General features: G+C 47.8%; 5 protein-coding genes across 5 annotated transcripts; 3 read left to right on the forward strand and 2 right to left on the reverse strand.

Annotated features, from left to right (window-relative positions):
• The first annotated feature begins 474 nt into the window (after nt 1-474).
• Nucleotides 475-1,054, forward strand: BJ212DRAFT_620859 (uncharacterized protein). The gene has a single exon (XM_041343677.1). It carries the CDS (start codon nt 583-585, stop codon nt 904-906), a length of 324 nt encoding a protein of 107 aa, XP_041189088.1. The 5' UTR covers nt 475-582; the 3' UTR covers nt 907-1,054.
• A 1,032-nt stretch (nt 1,055-2,086) lies between these two features.
• BJ212DRAFT_1484686 (uncharacterized protein) lies at nt 2,087-2,422 on the reverse strand (the record flags this gene model as incomplete). Its single annotated transcript, XM_041340845.1, has 2 exons — nt 2,087-2,265; nt 2,320-2,422. The coding sequence occupies 2 exons, from the start codon at nt 2,420-2,422 to the stop codon at nt 2,087-2,089; spliced, it is 282 nt and encodes a 93-aa protein (XP_041189089.1).
• Nucleotides 2,423-2,560: 138 nt separating this feature from the next.
• On the reverse strand, nt 2,561-5,358 carry BJ212DRAFT_1380890 (heterokaryon incompatibility protein-domain-containing protein). The gene is made up of 4 exons (XM_041336640.1): nt 3,466-5,358; nt 3,229-3,306; nt 2,692-3,147; nt 2,561-2,616 (listed from the first exon to the last, which is right to left on the reverse strand). The coding sequence occupies exons 1-3, from the start codon at nt 5,026-5,028 to the stop codon at nt 2,767-2,769; spliced, it is 2,022 nt and encodes a 673-aa protein (XP_041189090.1). The 5' UTR covers nt 5,029-5,358; the 3' UTR covers nt 2,561-2,616; nt 2,692-2,766.
• Nucleotides 5,359-5,365: 7 nt separating this feature from the next.
• On the forward strand, nt 5,366-7,938 carry BJ212DRAFT_620921 (TLD-domain-containing protein). Its single transcript, XM_041343678.1, has 6 exons — nt 5,366-5,425; nt 5,487-5,776; nt 5,846-7,026; nt 7,077-7,321; nt 7,376-7,510; nt 7,578-7,938. The coding sequence occupies exons 3-6, from the start codon at nt 5,851-5,853 to the stop codon at nt 7,750-7,752; spliced, it is 1,731 nt and encodes a 576-aa protein (XP_041189091.1). The 5' UTR covers nt 5,366-5,425; nt 5,487-5,776; nt 5,846-5,850; the 3' UTR covers nt 7,753-7,938.
• A 2,339-nt stretch (nt 7,939-10,277) lies between these two features.
• BJ212DRAFT_1302741 (uncharacterized protein) lies at nt 10,278-11,831 on the forward strand (the record flags this gene model as incomplete). The annotated part of the gene is made up of 8 exons (XM_041333309.1): nt 10,278-10,435; nt 10,572-10,611; nt 10,714-10,762; nt 10,823-10,860; nt 11,187-11,227; nt 11,304-11,412; nt 11,471-11,540; nt 11,695-11,831. The coding sequence occupies 8 exons, from the start codon at nt 10,278-10,280 to the stop codon at nt 11,829-11,831; spliced, it is 642 nt and encodes a 213-aa protein (XP_041189092.1).
• Between the last annotated feature and the right edge of the window lie 6,070 nt (nt 11,832-17,901).

A 17,901-nucleotide genomic window follows, 5' to 3' on the forward strand; every position in this document is an offset into this window, starting at 1 on the left:
GTCGGTGGGAGTGAGGCGAACCCAAAACCAAACCTTCGGTGAGGTTCAGGCAAGGAGGGCGAACCCCAGACCAGACCAATGAGAATGTGTTCGCAAAGGCCCGACCGGCTCGAGTTCAAAACAGATTCAGACCCTTGAACCTTTGGTTTTAAAAAATGCAAGAAAATCTGTACCTTAAGAGTGCTCAGCGCTCAAACACTGAACGCGTCGGCGACGTCAATCCCCCCGCTAGCCCAAAAAGAACAAGATAGGCTCACAGTTTGGCTCCACCCTCGCCTTTCACCCTCGGACGCCGTCAGCAGGCTCCAACGTCCTCGCCCATGCCGGGACCATTACAATAGTATATCATGTAACAAACGAACACTAGACTCGACGCAGTAGATACAACGCATGTAATGTTCATCATAGTAGGGCGCTGCCCCAACAGACAATAAACAAGGATTCAAAATAGAAATAAAAATGAACGCGTGACAGCGAGCGAGACTACAGCAGCAGTGTAAGGACGCTACGTCCTTTGCGCACCGACCACGCCTCAAAAACCAAGAGGCTCGAACGGATCAACGTCATCCACGTGACATAGTGATGCGAAGAGCGTTACTCTTCGCATCTGAAGTCACATGGATATATCTCTTACCATTCTCTTTCATTACCTTACCTTGTGCTCACTCTTGCTCCGTCCGTTCATATCTACTCTTCACCATATGCTCCTCATTCTCGTTCCGGCCTAGTCAAGTATTCGAAAACGTATTCATACAGACCACGTGCACTATACCTACAGCGAAATATAGCAACATCTCGTACGCTGATTCCCCGCTCCAAAAGCACGTTCCAACATTCCAACAGGAGTCTCGTCTTGTTATCATCGCGCTATCTATCCCCACCTTTCATATTATCGGGAACGTCTAGTTCACATTCCCCTTCGAACTCATTGTCAGCCTTACAGCAGCATGAGAGGGAGGGAGTTTCAGCACCTACATGAAAAACTACTTGCCGAGTTAATGATGAATTTTTAACTTGATGTCGTGATCGAATGGACACTGGTCTGTCTGCGTAAATTGTGTCACTAAATGCTAACAGCAACCAGTGATAATTAGTATTAGTGCGATACAACATAAACTCGTTGAGTGTCGATCATGATGGTGTGAGGAGCGTAGCATAGTTGACCCGTGCTATTTAAGGTGCGGTAGTGCTGGCAACTGCAACTACTCACCAGAAGGTATACGGCAGCCGTCCATCAGTAGATATTGTGATAGATTCACCCAGCGGCGCCACGAGGTCAGACATAACTGATTAATATTACATGTGGAATAAGATGGACTACCGGGTCCATCAGTGAGTTGGTCAATTTGAAGAGTCCTTGACATTATTGTAGCCGTTATGCAGCGGGAACTGTAGAATAATATAATTTGCTTGATATATAACGCGCAAGGCCGCTCGCGACAGAGCCCACTATGGTCGCCTTTTCGAGTCATGATGTGAATCGATTGGTGTTACAGATATAATTATCATACAGATCGACCCAGGCGAGTCGCGAGACGGAGGTGGTCAGCACATTTTCTCTTTCCCTTGCCCTCCCTTGTGCTTCTGTCCGTTCGCGTGCTTGGTTTTCTTGGCGGGGTTGATCGCGACGTCAAACGTAGAGAAGCTTGCAATTGTTTCTAGTCTCTTCATGTCCCCATGTCTCGTGATCCTCGCAACAACAATTTATTTAACTTTGAACGGGGTTTTTTCGGACAATTTTGCTGGTGTTCTCGCCTCCTTGTGAGCCTCGCAAGCATCTCGTCATTTACAAGCAAGATGAAAAATGAGATACAATGAAAGGTATACACAAAGTTGCTCGATGATTGGGTAAATTTATGGATGAGTGCTTCAATGAAACGACAGGGTGAAACGATGAATAACTAACCTTGCTGCCACAGCCCGGTCCAGAGAGGGTTGAGCGAGAACTGAGAACTGAACCTTGAGCGTATCAGGGTGCCAAGCTCCATAAACATGATCGTGAACCACATTATGGATGTCAGACTTCAGTGAGTGATGTTGTGCTGTCAGCGAAGAGACTTGCTATTATACTCCACTGAGCTTTAATTTAGTGTACCATGGGCATGAGACCCGGAGGCAGCGAATGACGGTCAAGCTGGACATGGCATATGTGTGCTGTAGGATGTTGCACAAGTGTCAAGCGGGGAGTGGCATCAACAATGTCCTGGAGAGTCGCAAGTGAAAGCAAGCAAGAGAAATCACAACGAGACGCACCCGAATGTTGTACTGGTCAGATAGATCATCATCTGGTATTTGGAGATGGCCGGGCGGATGGCTCACAGAAAAGTGCAGTGCCGAGGACGTTAATATTCTTGACCTTGAAGCCGGCAGCTTTAACTTTGGGAACGACCCAGCCAAGGGAGTAGAGTTGTGCGACGTGCATGATGTTCAAATGTTGACGCACCTACAAAATACGCGGTCAAGTCGAAGCTGTATATAGATGGCGTCCAATATTAATATGCATGAAATTGATATTTATATAAACCTGGAACACAAACATAGAACCACGGGGAAATCACGAAGAGATCACAGAGAGAGGATATGTGCTGGATGTCAATACATGAGATATTTGTGTACGTTGAACAGTAACACGTGACATGCTGCGTAGATGGCGAAATAAAATATTCATTTCATTTCATGTCGACGGTCATGACGGGAGCCGTAAATGGTCCTCATATCTTATGACTTTCAGTGCTGCATTCAATCTGCATTCGAGCAACTTCACTGTTATCCCAATAAAACAACCTTTTGCTCCGGAATCGCATTTGGCCAAGCATGTTCGAATATAACCCCCACACCGACCCGTTCCATCCGCTTCTCATCCTGCATCTTCTGCACGACCATCACATACAACATGCATCCGAGATATCGTTTCCCCAATGTGTCTTCATCGTACAACCCTGTGACGTCGTCTGTGCGAGACAGAACAATAAATTCACATGAAGTCGGTGAATGGGTGGAACATGGAAGGATGACGCGCCCTACTAACGTTGATGGTCGAGGAACGTCGGATAGTATGGAATATGTAGCGTAGTTCGCCCCGGGATCAGCACCGATGACATCGTCCGCCTTTATAACTGTTGAAACGAGCTGAACGAGTCCTGAATACTAGCGTCCCAGGCCGCAGGGGCGCATTCTCTGTGATCAGAGTTTGTGTGTCGATATCGCCTTTCGGAATGATGTATGGACTGGAATTTGCTTCCTCAACAGAACTTGCCGTCCGACCAGTACGTCGAACATCTTGGAGAACAAGCCGACCATCACCATCTACAATATGCCACTTTTCCACCAGTGACTGGGTGATCCACGGAGAAACGCCCCCATCATGTACATCGACGAACAGACTTACTTCGCTGTATTGGACAGCACCCTGCCACGCAGCCCACGACCAGGACGGCCACGGCGTCATATTTCATCCCCAGGCACGCGCCGCACACAGGATGTATTGGCTGTTGGCTGCCACACCAACGCGAGTTCCAGGTCAATGAGGGGCATCCCGAACCGGAACGCTCGATCAGGGTAGCCACCAGCCACCTTAAACCCCTTGGTCATAGCATTGATGAGCGCCGAAACAGCATTCACGATGTCTGACTCCATAGTAAGCCTGCGTTGCGTGTACTGTCTGATGATGCTCATGTAGTGCACCATATATGAAGGGCGCATCCAATGCGGTGGGGCATGCGCGAACGTGAACGAACCTGCACCGCCGTACTTCAGGGGATGTGAATCCCAGGGGAGGCGGATACGCTCTGCGATGACATCTTCGCTCCATACATCCTCTCCGCATTCAAAGTGCACGTGATAAGGTGTTAAGAAGATGCGGCGGCGGGAGAGCATGAGTTCTTGATATGTCCAGCCACGTGTGTTCCATGCAGAAATTACTATGGCTTCGCGGGGGAGGATGAGGGGGACGGCAAGGTGAAGGCCCTGGATTTTAGCTATTTGTTGCTTGGGGTCCCTAGTCCCTGGGCGGATGCCTGGGAGAGGATCATGCGCGGAGGTGCCACCCGCAGCGAAGATTGTGAATGTGGAGCTCCCATAGATAAGGTCCATTACGCCAATCTGCACTGCCTTGTCCTTTGGGTCATCTTGTACGATACACAATGCGTCAATCCACAGGTACCGCTCGCCGAGCTGACGGACGAGTTGAATGGCGTCTAAGATTGTGCCTGGCAACACTGATACGTCAAGGCCGCCTTGTGCTCTGCGCCGCTTGAGATTTGCCTGTGTCGTCCAATATTCCCCTCCTGTACCTCCCCAGAGGTAGCTAAGAGCGACGAAACGGCAAGATGGCGGTGCGCGAACCACAGCCATTCGAGTTACATCGACAACTCTTACGCTCTTCGGAAGAACGTCTCCAGCATCCCTCCACCATACTGTTTCACATAGCTCCCCATGCTCGTGTTCACAGATGTGGATCCATCTTTTCAACAGGGCCGTATCAACATTCTGGCCAACTCTCCTGCCATGAAGTTCCTCCGTTCTGCCAACCTTGGAAGCATCTTCTCCCAGGAGCTGAATATCCAACAAGAAGTTTGACTGCGCGGCGGCTATAGTGGCTGTGACATCCCGAGGTCTATCAGAAGTCTGGATATACAGCCGATGACAGATATCCCTGAATACAGGAGATACATAATCAGGAATGCGTGGATACCCGCACTCCCTCGCATGCAGCGCACAGGTAATATCAGCAATGTCGATACCAGGTAGCTTATCCAAGTGCCACGCACGGCGGATGACAATAGCTACGAGGTTGCACAGTCCGCATTGGTTAGATTTGTCGAGGATGTCTGTGAGATGACCGAGGGGATTTGGGTGTTTTTCTTGGACGCCGTCATGTAGGGTTGCATGGAGATCGAGAGATGAGCATGTTGAGCAGAGGGGTGCGTCGTTTTCTGGTGGAATTTCTGGGGGATGATTGCTTGGAATAGGATGCAAGTTAGGGTTTTCCGTGCGGGTCTTTCGTCGGCGCTTGTCCAAGCAGAACATTAGAAGACTGAATCCTAGTAAGGGGACACTGTCTGTGCCTGTATTGTTATCAGTTGATGATATAAATGTCTTCGCCAAGGGAAGTTACCCTGGGTCCTCGAGGCAAGCGCCACTCACTACTGTCAGTAGTGACACTCTCAGCGCGCCGTCTATACTCGTACATATTAGTACCTTCGGTAGCGTTTTAGCTAGAGATCAGTGGTCTTCCACAGGCAGTATATTTGAAGACAGTCATTACTTGCACCACTGTTGGGAGATTCGTAGCTAGTCTGTAAAGCAATAATGCGTGTCGCAGGTACTGCGGGCTTATGATGGCCGTACTAGCCAAGCGGTGGCTGTGACGTATTCTCAACTTAGACGACCTAGCTAGTGCTCTTCATTCTCTTCGAAAGCCCTTGTAAGCATCGCCCGTGCTCCACTGAGAGTAAAGAAACCTGACTCGGAGTTCGCGATCTCAGCGCTCAGCACGCACGCATTACACTTGTACTTTTGTGAGTGCGCAAAGGGCTTCGTTAATCCAACGCAATGCCACTCATGAAATATGCAGAGCTCAGTCTTGTCGTATTTACTGAGCAGGTCAGTCTACTGTAGCTTTCATACGATAAACGCGGTCATCAGCCTTAGAAGAGCGTCCACCTCGCTCCCATCTGCTTCCTATAACATCAGTTTTCACTAATTACATCATGCCCATTAGCCTGCTGCAGCTTCAAAGGTCAACTATCTTGCGCCTCATGTTATAAATTTGCATGTATGTCCATTCTCGTTAAATATACGTGCTGAGACAGAACGATTCTCAGAACACTATCATATAACAAAGTGACGATGACAACCCAACCGCTTATCCCCCTACCCTCTCATGACCATACACGGCGGCCCTCTCAAAGGCCAATTGCACAACCCCAACCAATTTCTCCACGTATAAATCCACTCGATGCAGCTGAGATCGATCGTTTCGCCACATTGTTCTCCCCCGCAACGCCCCCAGCAACACCAACGCCTGTCTTTCGTGATCAGCCCCCAACAACTCGCCCGCAGCAAAGCAGAAATCGCACGCCCAGTGTAGATTCCGAATTCGGTGCTTTCGTATCAGTACCTGCTGCCCAAGACCCGCTTTCATTTGACTTTCCGGTGATCGAACCTGTTGCCTTGAAATCTCGGGGACCTGCCATCACTGGGAACGCAAGCTTGCATTACTTTGATCAGTTCACCTCCAGCGCGAAAACAGCTTCTGAGCAGAATAGACGGGTTGTTCTTGATGAGCTGCTGGAACATGAAGATGATCCTTTGTATTTCCTTCGATCGCAAAGTCAACCTCCGTTATCCCCCCTATTGGAAACTCAACCAACATCGACTCAAACTAGTATCGTTGCACAATCGCCACCTCCGATACCACAAACTGGAATCTTAATTGACGCAGATATCAAGCCTCCTTCTCCCCCCCCACACAAGTTGCCTGTGCTCACTACGAACATAAGCTCTCACTCTCCTGTAAATATACGTGCACCTCTTCCTCCCCGCATCAGCGCAGCGGCCTCCCCTCCATCAGCACACATTCCTTCTACATCAACCTCGTTGCCGTTCTCCTCTTCCACAGCCACGCCTCCAACACATGCTACGCTATCCCGCCTTTCCTCCACCTGGGTCTCGGCGTTCCTGCCATCTGCCCGATCTAGACAATCCACAGGATCTTCTACGTCAACCTTGGTAAATTCGGCGCCCAGTAACGTACCTCAGTCGCCGTACATGCATATAGCGCATCAGACGTCTGGCATCACGAGTGGCACCCCTTTTAGCACTCACCCTTATATTCCACCGTCTGGCGCCCCTGGTTTCGCAGGCGATCGAACCTGGGACAAGGGCTTCTCAGACACGCTCCATGACGAGGAAATGAGTGAAGTAAAGGGCGTGTTGGGAAAGGGGAAGAAGATACAGGTTCTGAATCTTGTTGGAAGGAGAGAGGGCACGGCAGTGGTGCTGAGCGAGACCATCGCAAATCTCGTCCGCAATCTTCTGTTTAGTGCATGTAGCCAATACTCATACTCTTCCAGATTCGTCCCCACCTTCCAGCGCTCACTCGTCTTCCACGGACATGGACTCTGCTGTACTCGCTCGACCAGCACGGTATCTCGTTGAACACGCTGTATTCCAGATGTGAACCCAAGTTACCCTCGACGCCCGGCGCAACAAAAGGGGCTCTTGTTGTAGTAAAAGATGCGAGAGATGCAATTTTCGGCGTTTGGATGGGGGATGGGTTATGGTTGGAAAGAGGAGGGTACTATGGGAGTGGCGAGTCGTGAGTTCCCTCGCCTCGTCCTCTGGGCCGCCGGAGCTCATCTTCTCTGGACAGCTTCCTTTGGAGATACCAACGTCCTTCAAGCAAAGGGGACGAGCTAGAAGAGGGGATGCTTGATGTGTACAAATGGACAGGGAGGAATGATTACGTTGCGCTCTGTGAGCCCGGGTTCATATCTTTTGGTGGCGGGTGAGTATTCTTTACCTGTTCATCTTCCATTTTCCTCTCAATCAATGACTATCTCACGTTGATGCAGAGACGGACACTACGGTCTTTACCTTGATGCCTCCCTCCTCGACGGATCTTCCGCACCATGCCCTACGTTTGACAACCCTGTTCTGTGTTCTCGTGTGGATGTTGGTGGCGTCGGCATTAAAAAGGATGTGAGCTTTGAATGTGTAGGACTGGAGGTGTGGGGTGTAGGACCTTGACTGCTGTCGTCTCGTGAGTTGATGACTGGTATACGATATGTGCTTGATTCCCTCATTTCATCTGCTTTCGAAGGCAAATGTCATAGTTTTCTATTAGTTGATCTCTTTCTGTCGCTGGTAGAGGACGAAGCATGCACGCTAAGTACAGCAAAACGAAATCTACACTGTCCTCACATCCTTAATCTGAATCCTGATGCGCCTTCGAACCTTCCTACCCGATGTGATCCTTCACGGGACCTATTCCCGCCGGATCCTTCCACAGTTGTATCGTTTGTTGTGCTACGAGACCACTGGATGTTTTCTGATGAACAGTTTTATCAAACGCGTGAAGATGACACCTACAAGTCATTGTGCAGTATTATTCTGTGAAGTAATCCACATATTACTGAAATGTATCAGTTGCAGGGAAAACAATCAGCGTGGCTGAGAGCTCATTGACTCATGACTTCTCGCCCATGCTTGTTGAATTCTCACCGCTAGTATGGGCGAGGTTGATGATCTGATCGACACACTCCAAACACCGTCCGTCGTGGAGGAATTCTCGATCCGCCATGAGACCAGCAGATTTGAACGCCTTGGACCAATTGATAATTATACATCACTGGGAGCATATCCTTGTCAGACGACTCGGTTTCTTCTGTGTTCTGCAGCACAGCAGACAGCTCTCTAAGTGTATGTCAGGTGTCATCGAGATTCTCGTATTCTGATAAATCTGCAGCAGCAAGACGTTGTAGGGCGCTGGAGCGGACTACTACTGCCTCACTCCACGCGCCCAACTTTCTGAACTGGGGGCTCCTAGTTCATCATCTACCTTCTCCATCCCACCGCCCGTTTCCCACCTCACTACTGAAGAATATCTCAATCTCCTGCAATCTATGTTTTTACGTTGCCCTCGGGACCTTCAGCGCTCAATACCATCGCTCAACAGGTTCATGTCGCACATCAGACATCTAACATCAAATGGGGCATTGGATTGTATCTCATAGTCTGAGCAAGATGAAGTGTGTGCTGAGAAAGGGATGAGGACGAAGGGTCCTAACATCGTTCGAAAGTAAGAAGGCACATCAGATGTTCTGAGCGAGAATATTGCAATGTTGTCATGATAACTTACGTATTACTCACCCATATGCTATCCAGATTTCTCCAGCATTCGTCTTCTACGCTTGCGCACTCTGCTGTTCTCGCTCGACTTGGAAGGTATCTCACTGAATATGCCACAAGCGTTCCTGATACAAACCCAAGTTGGCCTCGACGCTAAAGTGAGTGAGATGTGCGTGGACGGGGAGGATTGTGTCAGTTGGAAAGAGGATGGTATTATGGGAGTTGCGAGTCGTGAGTTTGCTCGTCTGACTGTTCGGAGTCTCAGAGCTCTAATGGGACACATCTTTCTCGGGTCATGGACTGCCCATTAAGAGAAGGTACAATGAATATCCACATAAAGCTGGATATCAATGACTACGTAGTCCGGTTTCATATCTTTGGGCCGAGCGAGCATTCTTTCCCATTTTATCCTCCAGCCAATGGCTCAATTACTGTTCCGCACAGAAATGGGCAGCGCGTTAATCAGCTTGAATCTTGATGCATCTCTCCTCTTCACAGTAGCCTGCATATGAATCGATATCCTTGTCTCAGCCGAGTTGAAAGAAGTGAAACCGAAATAACAATCCCCTATTGTTACAAAATTTCAGTGTGCCTTCATCGATCCCTTTGCTTGGCTCGCAATCTTTGCCAAGTCATATCATATCAGCCGCTCATCGCACCGCTGCTAATTTTGGTCTGATCTTGCGAAACGCTTCACATTGGACGCCTCTAGATCATTGATTATTCAGCACAGCTCCATACTATATCCACAAAGAATTCAGTTCGTTACTAACGATCATCAGATGGCGCATGACCACGAGCGACCCTCTCCCCCGAGGCCGACGGTGATCAGACGGATGATTGATTCCATCTTTTTGCGGGCTTCAACGAGCTTCCTGAAATGAATTACTGAGATGCAAGGGAAGATTTCGTAGCTATGATGATAATGGAGTACTGCAATAATATTATTAGCCAGACATGTACGTGACTGTCCCAGTGCCTCTGTGCGATTAACAGCATGTTTTCAGACAGGACATGATATCAGGTGCAATGTCTTCTTTGATGAACTGCGCAGCTGTTGCATGTTTAGGAGGCCACGAGACAAGAAGTGTCTGACCCGATTAAAATCTGATCATTCTTGAAATACCATCAGTCGATCGGCTCTTGACGCACTTGTTCCGGTGTAGAACGTGAACATCCCTCATCCCTTTGTTATCATCAAGGATGGATAAAAGGATCATAGTGGTCTCTTAATTTCATCGTGTTTGTACAAGTCAACCGCCACATCGCATCCTGCACTCGTAACGGTGCGCTGCTTTTGCATCCCGTGGTTCGAATTTGTAACCTCCCGGCACATTTTCCTTGGCCATAGATGGCATGAAGATTCATCTCACTCTTAGCCTTTGCTATCCTTCTGATGTCATCTGCGGAAGTCTCCAAAGGATATGGTCGTATGCATCATTCATGTCGAAGATGGACTGGTGAAGTATCGTGATTCGTTTCCAGGCGGGCCAGTGGCGCTCCTTACAGATATTTCCAAACCAACGTTTGTGGCCAACAATGCGATATACACATTGCAAATTCTGCTTGGCGACGGGGGGTGGTGTGTCCAAGTTTTCATCTGCTAGCTTCTCACCCTTTGACTTATAGAACTCGCCTTTCTGGCAAAAGATATATCAATATTACGTCGTTTGGCAATCTGTCTGGATTATTTTCCTACCATGCATGATGTGGTGCAGGCGCTTGCAAGTTTGGTTGCAATCACATTCAGAAACTCATGTCCTTTGATGTTGTCTCGAAGTGTTTGGTGTTTGTTCGGTCTGCGGCTTTTCGCAAACGTCAGCTACTATTAGCGATGTCGAACTTTTATTTACTCACAAGACTAGAGATTGGATCGCGACGTTCCTTGCCTTCAATGCGTCAAGTACCGGTAAGTAGACTTCTACCTAAGCGCAATGTTGAACCTCCATACTAACTTAAATTCGTGCAGGATTACTGGCATGTCGCATCTGGATGATCGAACCAAAGGTGTCTACAGTTCGCGCTACGAAGGGCAAGATGCATACATTTGCGCGTACTTGTAGATCCTGCTATGTTACATTCTGCGGCGCACTGCTCTTCAATAATGTCTCGCCCTCTCGAATAGTGGATTGTATGTTATGGGAAACTTGGTAATTCCGCTGTTAAAACCTGTTACCGAAAATTACTGACCCTCGATCCATTACATCACCTCGACCATCACTGTCTGTGGAGACAACTGAGATAGAACGAAGAAATTCGCTGCAACACCCGATTCCTATGCAGCATTGGCACAGCATATACAGGCAGAATGATATATCCCTCGTTAATGATAGGCTCGTAACCAGCCTGGCTTATACAACGGGAATTGCGAGTTGTGAGTTTGCTCGTCTGAATACCTAGATCCTGAGAGTACTTATGTGTAACATCTTTTTCTGGTCATTTTCCTCTAGATATACCACTGTCTATCAAGACAGGCTGGGAGAGGGCACAATGGATGTGTATGTAGAAATGTACAGATTTAGGAACGACTACCTAGTCCGGTTTGGTTTTTGTGTTCAGGTGAGTGCCCTTTGACGTTTTATCTCCAGCCAATGACCCCCTTACCGCTTCTGTGCAGAGAGTCGAGATGGCTACTGCGGTCTTTACCTGGATACCTCCCTCAGAGACTTTCCTCTTCGCAGCATCTTGTAAGTTCAGTACTCCACGAAAGAATTTATATTCTGTCAGTTTCATGAGCTTCACTAATTGAAGAGGATTGCAAAAAGGCGATCCCTTTTGCGATAGAAGCCGCGTCGGTGTGCCCCCAATCGATATCTTTGCTTCTTATGCTCGGCATTGCAGACGTCATTGCATCGTCTGTTGTCCGGCACAACTTCACCTTCATTTCAAATTCGTTAATGTTGGAACATTCTTTTCGTTGCGCCCTTCCTCGAGCGGATCTTTCCAAGGTGGGCGGTGATAAAATGGATGATGATTGAACACTCTTAATTGGGCATGCATGTGACCACTCCAATGCCCCTGCGTAGTTAACGTTCCTGAATAGGATCTGTGTACCACATGGTTGTTGTTCCACATGCTCAGGACGCTGCTCGGATATAGAAAGTGTTGCGGAGTCTATGGGCTGATGAAAATTCATTCCAACTCCCATTCCAGTGTATGATGTAACGTCCATCATTCTTCTGGCGTCAAGGATCGGCGCGTGATGGATAAAAGGGTGATGTTAAACGTCTCTTTATTGTGCGCCAAACAAACTATCTCATCCTATCCTTCACTGCTACATCACTGTTGCGGTGCGCTGCTCTTCCATTCTGTGGTTGATATTTTCTAACTACATCCTTGCCCATCATTTCATAGTCCTAGTGTCACAAGAAATGGTGCCGAAACTCTTCTTCCCAGCCTTTGCTATCTTCCTGATCGCTTGCCGTTCGTATCTGATTATCATCTGCATCTCCGCTTGATCGAATATTTGCTCAGTATCGCTTCTTGCGCATGCAAGCCCAATGCCCTACGCTATGCCTTCAGAAGGCGAGAATCTTATTCTACTCCGAAGTGATTTTGTGGAGGCGAGTGGTCATTTTCTTGTTTTGTGCGTTGTTTAACAACAAGACGTGCAGCTTGACACAGACCGCATCATTAGCGGTGCTTATTAGTACTAAGTGCACTTGACCATCTTTACTTGCCAGTTTTTGTTTTCAAGTGCTCCTTGTTTCTACTTGTCCTATATCGTCTCGGTACCCTATCAAGTCCTGGTGCACGTGGCCTTTATTCGAGCAATCAAGAGCCTTCACGATACTTAGCTGCGTGTTCCAAGCGTGTTCTGTACCAAGGATATTCTCTTACTCTGAGACCTGAACGTTGAACTATGAATGCATAATGTGCAACACCTCTCAGTTTGCAGCTGAAATTGGAAATCCAAGATAGCCAAGCCCGGGCCTTGTATCCAAGGACGCTCATGATCAGATCAAACTTTGAGCCTTAGGTTCTGCATTGCCAAATTGTGGCCGATTGTGAAAAATGAGAGCGAACTCCCTATTAAAGTTTACGTATGGCGTCTGTTGGCAATCCATCAATTGGCTATCATGCCTAGTACTCCTTACTAAGTACTGTCTTCCTTCTAATGGTCCGACTAAGGGAGATTAATGTCTTATGCGCTTGGGCGCAGATTGGATGATGTGCATGATGCTATGATTCTGATGCACTTGGGTTAAAGGTTCACTACAGACCGGGATTATCTCCGAGTCACCTACTATGTAGTGACCTACGGTAAGAAGCTGCCCCAAATCAAACCGAGTTTTCCTGAATTGTTTTGACAAGTAGGTCTCTAAGAATGTTCGTTCAAGTTCAAGTCGGTCAAAATAGGCATGTGCAAGTGGTAAGTATTGAAGACTCGGACGAATGATTTTTCAGACGTTGTAGTATGATTACATAATCGCCGCAAGACCTTCGACTTTTCAAACGACACCGTTCCGCAGCTTAAGCGGTGTTTCCAAAGGGACTCCAGTGTAGCAAGGTTCGTTGATCATTGATCATCATCGAGGATGGTTACCTCTTGAGTCCTGTACATATGCAACCCGTTGATCCAACTCATTTATGATAATCTAACTTTGCAACAACCATTTCACGTGTTTTTATAGGTCCGAAAACCTATATCTGGGATTCCTGGGTGACTTTTGTTTCTACTCAATTTCATACGGCAACAAATGCTGTGGTCAATCAGAGCCATCGGGACCGGACAATCGACACTATCCCCATTTTGACCATAACAGCGCTAGAATGGTGCTATATCTGCACCAACGCCATCGTTATATGGCCACCAAGCTTGTCACTCACTGACACTGATCCCTTGAATATGACTGTGATCTCAGATGATCCCAGTCTGTGGCCGCTAATACATTTCAATATTGCTTTCGGCTACTTTATAGGTTCGTGGACAACAAGTCAGATGACATTATATATCGCTCAATATTTTATGTTGGTTCACAGTTGCAGCGTTTACTGTGGTTGTATACGATTGGGGTAAAGTAGGATAATACTTTCCATGAAAATTATTGATGCCCCCATGGTATTCCGTAGCACTGTCGTTCGGACAAGAGGTGAGTTGATGCTATTATCACAGTACCCATCTCACTAAGGCTGATTTCATAGTTCGAGCTGGTCTGGGTGAGCGGAGCCCCCATCAGAAGAATCGCAGAGTAAATGAAATAATTTGAGCAGAGGCAACGCTGGTCATTCATGACCATCTTGTACCTCAGTGTAAGTTTTTTGTGTCACCAGTGCATTTGAAAGTTTGCACTGACAATCACTTTAGTTGCGCACCGCTGGAATAATATACATCGTGTATGTTCGCTAGCCAACACGTCAGCAGTGTGCTAACGAGCCATCTTTGACGACCAGCGTATACTTACTGTGTACGTATCCTCATATACTGATCGTTTTTCTGACCGGAAGCGTGCAGCGAGTCTCCCCTCAATCTCGGTGACAGATGCAGTGAGTATTCTGCACCGATACTTGACATTCCCAACTAACAACACTCCTATGCAGGGGTGAGATTCTCGACCGCATTACTAAATTAATGTACTAAATGAAATAGATGTGAGTTCGTTTGAAGCATCGAGTCTTCATGTGCTCATCAGTGACCTGTTCTTCAGGCACTACTTTGGCTCTTTCAGTAACATGGCTCACTTTCATCATAAATACCATCCTGGACAGTGAGCTGCTTGCCTGCAGTACTGATCGATATTGACTTGACTGAAATATCATGCAAGTTATCATCGTCGCTCGTTTACATGCCATGTATCAGCAATCTGGAAAGATGCTCGTGTTTCTGGTTGCAATCTTCCTGGCTATTACGATCTCTTGCGGTGTAATCACTGCGATGGTAGAACGCAACCATTTTTCATATGGTGCGCTTTCCTTATGGATGACAGACTCGAGATCATCCCAGGCTCATGGAATACCAGAGGAATACATTCTTTCCGGCACCTATCAATGCATCGGTGATGGTGTGGGGAATGACCAGCTTCTGCTCGCCGCGACTTGGATACTCGGCTCTGTATGGGAGGTCCTCGCGCTATCTCTTGCAATCTGGATTACTGTCAAACGCTCCCGTGATCTTCGACAATGGAAAATTGAGGACCGCTTCTTAGCGCTAATGAAAACACAGGTGCTGTACTTTGCAGCGTGAGCATGAAATTTGAATGCGATTTTCTTATCCACTAATTCAGAGGTTTGTATGCGCAGCTTTATTGTTACTACCTGCTTGATCCTCGGCGCTATCTTCTCTCCAGCGATATCTGTACGCAAATCTGTGGTTGACATTTGTATCAGACTACTCATCGTTTCTACAGACCTCAACTTCTGTGGGAGTTGAGGTTTATTCTGGGGCTCTTTCCACTCTCCAGTTCGTCCAGATGTTTATGCTGGGACCACGCCTTATCCTCAGCGTTCGAGAATATAACGCTAAGCTTGTGGCCAACCCCGACACAGACATCGGCCTACAATTACTTTCCAGGAGTGCGCATACGACAAGTCAAGTGGCAGTGGTATATGGCTCGGGGGGCGATCAGCGTGTGTTTGGTACTCTGCAGAGGAGATGAGAGTTTTATTGCAGTATTGATGAATTAATTGGCGTTCCAAAGTGGGCTTGAAATTGACCAATAGGTTTGGGAAGACTAATATCATGATCAACGCTATAAAGCTGCCTGCCCGCACTTGTACTTTGACTTACGAGCACTAGCCTTGAAACTTGAAGCTTGAAGCTTACATGCAGTAATAATATTAATTTCAGGTTCGTGCCAGTGCAACTCGACTTTTAATGCCAGAGTCTCTACTGCTTTGCCTCGGTTTTCTATTCAAGGGTTCTAGATGACCCAAGCTTGGAGCTCGGAATGCACAAGAGGAGGGAATTTGGTAAGTGGCGCATATCATATGGAGTCTGGATATCATGCACATGGACTGCCCAACTTGCAGTGTTGACGCGAGGCTTCGGCCACCTCCGGAGACAAAACTTACTGATCGAAGAATGATCACCATTTCTTTGTAATGACTAGTACTGCTACCACGTACAGGCGCACGTTCACCACCCCATCCAAACATCGGCCAGCACCATCCACCTTCTCCGTCCCAACGCCCGTTGCCTACCCTCACTACATACGAAGAAAGTAAGATGAAGCGGCCCAGACTGGAGACCCCATCACACATTTTGACGCACATCCTGAACACTTCTTCTCACTGGCCGTTTCTTCCGATCGCTCTATTTTCTCCACCACGTCAGTTGACGCAATGACAACTTTGATCTCACCGCGTTCCAACCAATTGGCAAGCCCTCGAGCGTCCCGGGGCCATCAACTGCATGGCGATTTCTGGGAGCCGCTAGCTTATTGCGATTAGTTGTGATGGTGTCTTCAAATCTGGACAGCCTGCACACAAGGTCACTTTACCTACCTCTCACGTTCACCCGCGCACATAGTGTATTGACTTCTAGTGGTACACAGAACTATCTCTAAAATCTTCACTCCCGCAGGAGACTTTTCCACGCTTACAATCGTGACTGACACGCATGCAGGTTCTTTGTAATGTAAGTCTTTACTTTGAATCATCTTTCAGTGCATGATTGAGCGCCTTTTCAGGTCAAAATATTTTATCCACCCTGCCGCTCTAACAGATCATATCTGCGTACGGAGGTTCACAGCATCCCTCACCACATTTCTCAGGACCTTGTCGGTCGTCTCCCGTTTTGTCGTTAGTCACAACAACCATAGCCCAAGGAAGACTGTTGGGCCGTTCGAATGGAGTCATGCGGTACCTTTTTTCCGTATGCCAAGGCCCATACATGGGCCAGCCACCAGTGGTTGAAGTCGTCGCCGGATGTAACCTCACTTTCTCACCTCGCGTTGCCGTCTCGCTGATTTGACGCCTACAACTGCTTGCTGCCGGCTATTTGTTAGAGCACAGGAAAGTCAATGGCACCTGACATCCGGAGCCAGCCGTGTCGCAGGGCAAGGCCCAGAACGACACGTTATCCGAGGCGTTTGACATAGATTCACTCCCGGCTATTTGTCAAGGCACAGGAAAGTCAATGACACCTGACGTCCAGAACCTGCCATATTGCAGGGCATGGTCCCAAACGACACATTATCCGAGGTGTCTGACATCGACTCACTCCCAGACGCGTATTGGTGCAAGGCGTTCTTCTGCTCCTACTCATGCTGGACTCGCGGAAAATTGCGGTGGCACTTGGAGTATATCGATCAACACTGCCATAGTTATACGACACATAGCATTCGTGCTGGGCTCACGGTCGCAGTTCACTCAATCGCGCTCATCTATGTTTATTGAAGTTCTTACTAATTCAAATATCTATCTTCTCAGCAGCATACTTCCGCCACCTTTGCTAATTGATTTAAACAGGGTAGGCTTATCCCGCTGCGATCGTGTCGCTCGGAAACTTGCGAGTTCGCTCATGTGAACGAGGTTGTGCAGTTTCAAATACTGAAGAGTCAGTGATAATCTATGTGGTTGCTGATCAAGCGCCCATAGGGCAAAACACGGAATAAACGACACCAGGCCCAGCCACTGTCTAGAAGATCAAGCGATAAGCGATGTCATCGTACAAAGTACACGCATCGTTATCAAATAGCTCAAACCTAGGTCTGAGCCTCGGGATCCCCTTCTGGACGACAATTGAATGACTTGGCATTCACCTCAGGGCGCTTCAATGTCAGTGAAGATTGGCCTTCATCGAAGTAGACATTCTACCAGTAAAAGATATCTCGACAGTTAATGCGCTAGACCTTGCACTGGCAGCCCCTCATCAGTGTGAATCGGCAGGATAAGCTCGTTCATCACATCATGCCACGGTATGACTGGTCGTCAAGGTCGTTAGCATCTTCTGACGGGCAGTGAGACAGCCCACCATTTTGTGTCCTATATGAAATACAGTAACTGCAAAGCTATCTGACAGATCTGTCTTCCACTCCCAGCGATTTAGTAACTACGGTGGGAAGTATTCTTCTCGCCGAGATTTGTTGATGGACCGGTGCCGGTGAG

This window comes from Suillus subaureus (genome assembly GCF_016647635.1).
Source record: "Suillus subaureus strain MN1 chromosome Unknown BJ212scaffold_35, whole genome shotgun sequence".
Lineage (NCBI taxonomy): Eukaryota > Fungi > Basidiomycota > Agaricomycetes > Boletales > Suillaceae > Suillus > Suillus subaureus.

Coding starts and splice junctions, on each gene's coding strand:
- BJ212DRAFT_620859 (XM_041343677.1), top strand. CDS start 583: ATGCGAAGAGCGTTACTCTTCGCATCTGAAGTCACATGGATATATCTC.
- BJ212DRAFT_620921 (XM_041343678.1), top strand. CDS start 5,851: ATGACAACCCAACCGCTTATCCCCCTACCCTCTCATGACCATACACGG. Junction 7,322..7,375: donor TACTATGGGAGTGGCGAGTC/GTGAGTTCCCTC, acceptor TTCTCTGGACAG/CTTCCTTTGGAGATACCAAC. Junction 7,511..7,577: donor TTCATATCTTTTGGTGGCGG/GTGAGTATTCTT, acceptor ACGTTGATGCAG/AGACGGACACTACGGTCTTT.
- BJ212DRAFT_1380890 (XM_041336640.1), bottom strand. CDS start 5,028: ATGTTCTGCTTGGACAAGCGCCGACGAAAGACCCGCACGGAAAACCCT. Junction 3,307..3,465: donor ATACATCCTGTGTGCGGCGC/GTGCCTGGGGAT, acceptor GGCATATTGTAG/ATGGTGATGGTCGGCTTGTT. Junction 3,148..3,228: donor TGTTGAGGAAGCAAATTCCA/GTCCATACATCA, acceptor CTGGGACGCTAG/TATTCAGGACTCGTTCAGCT.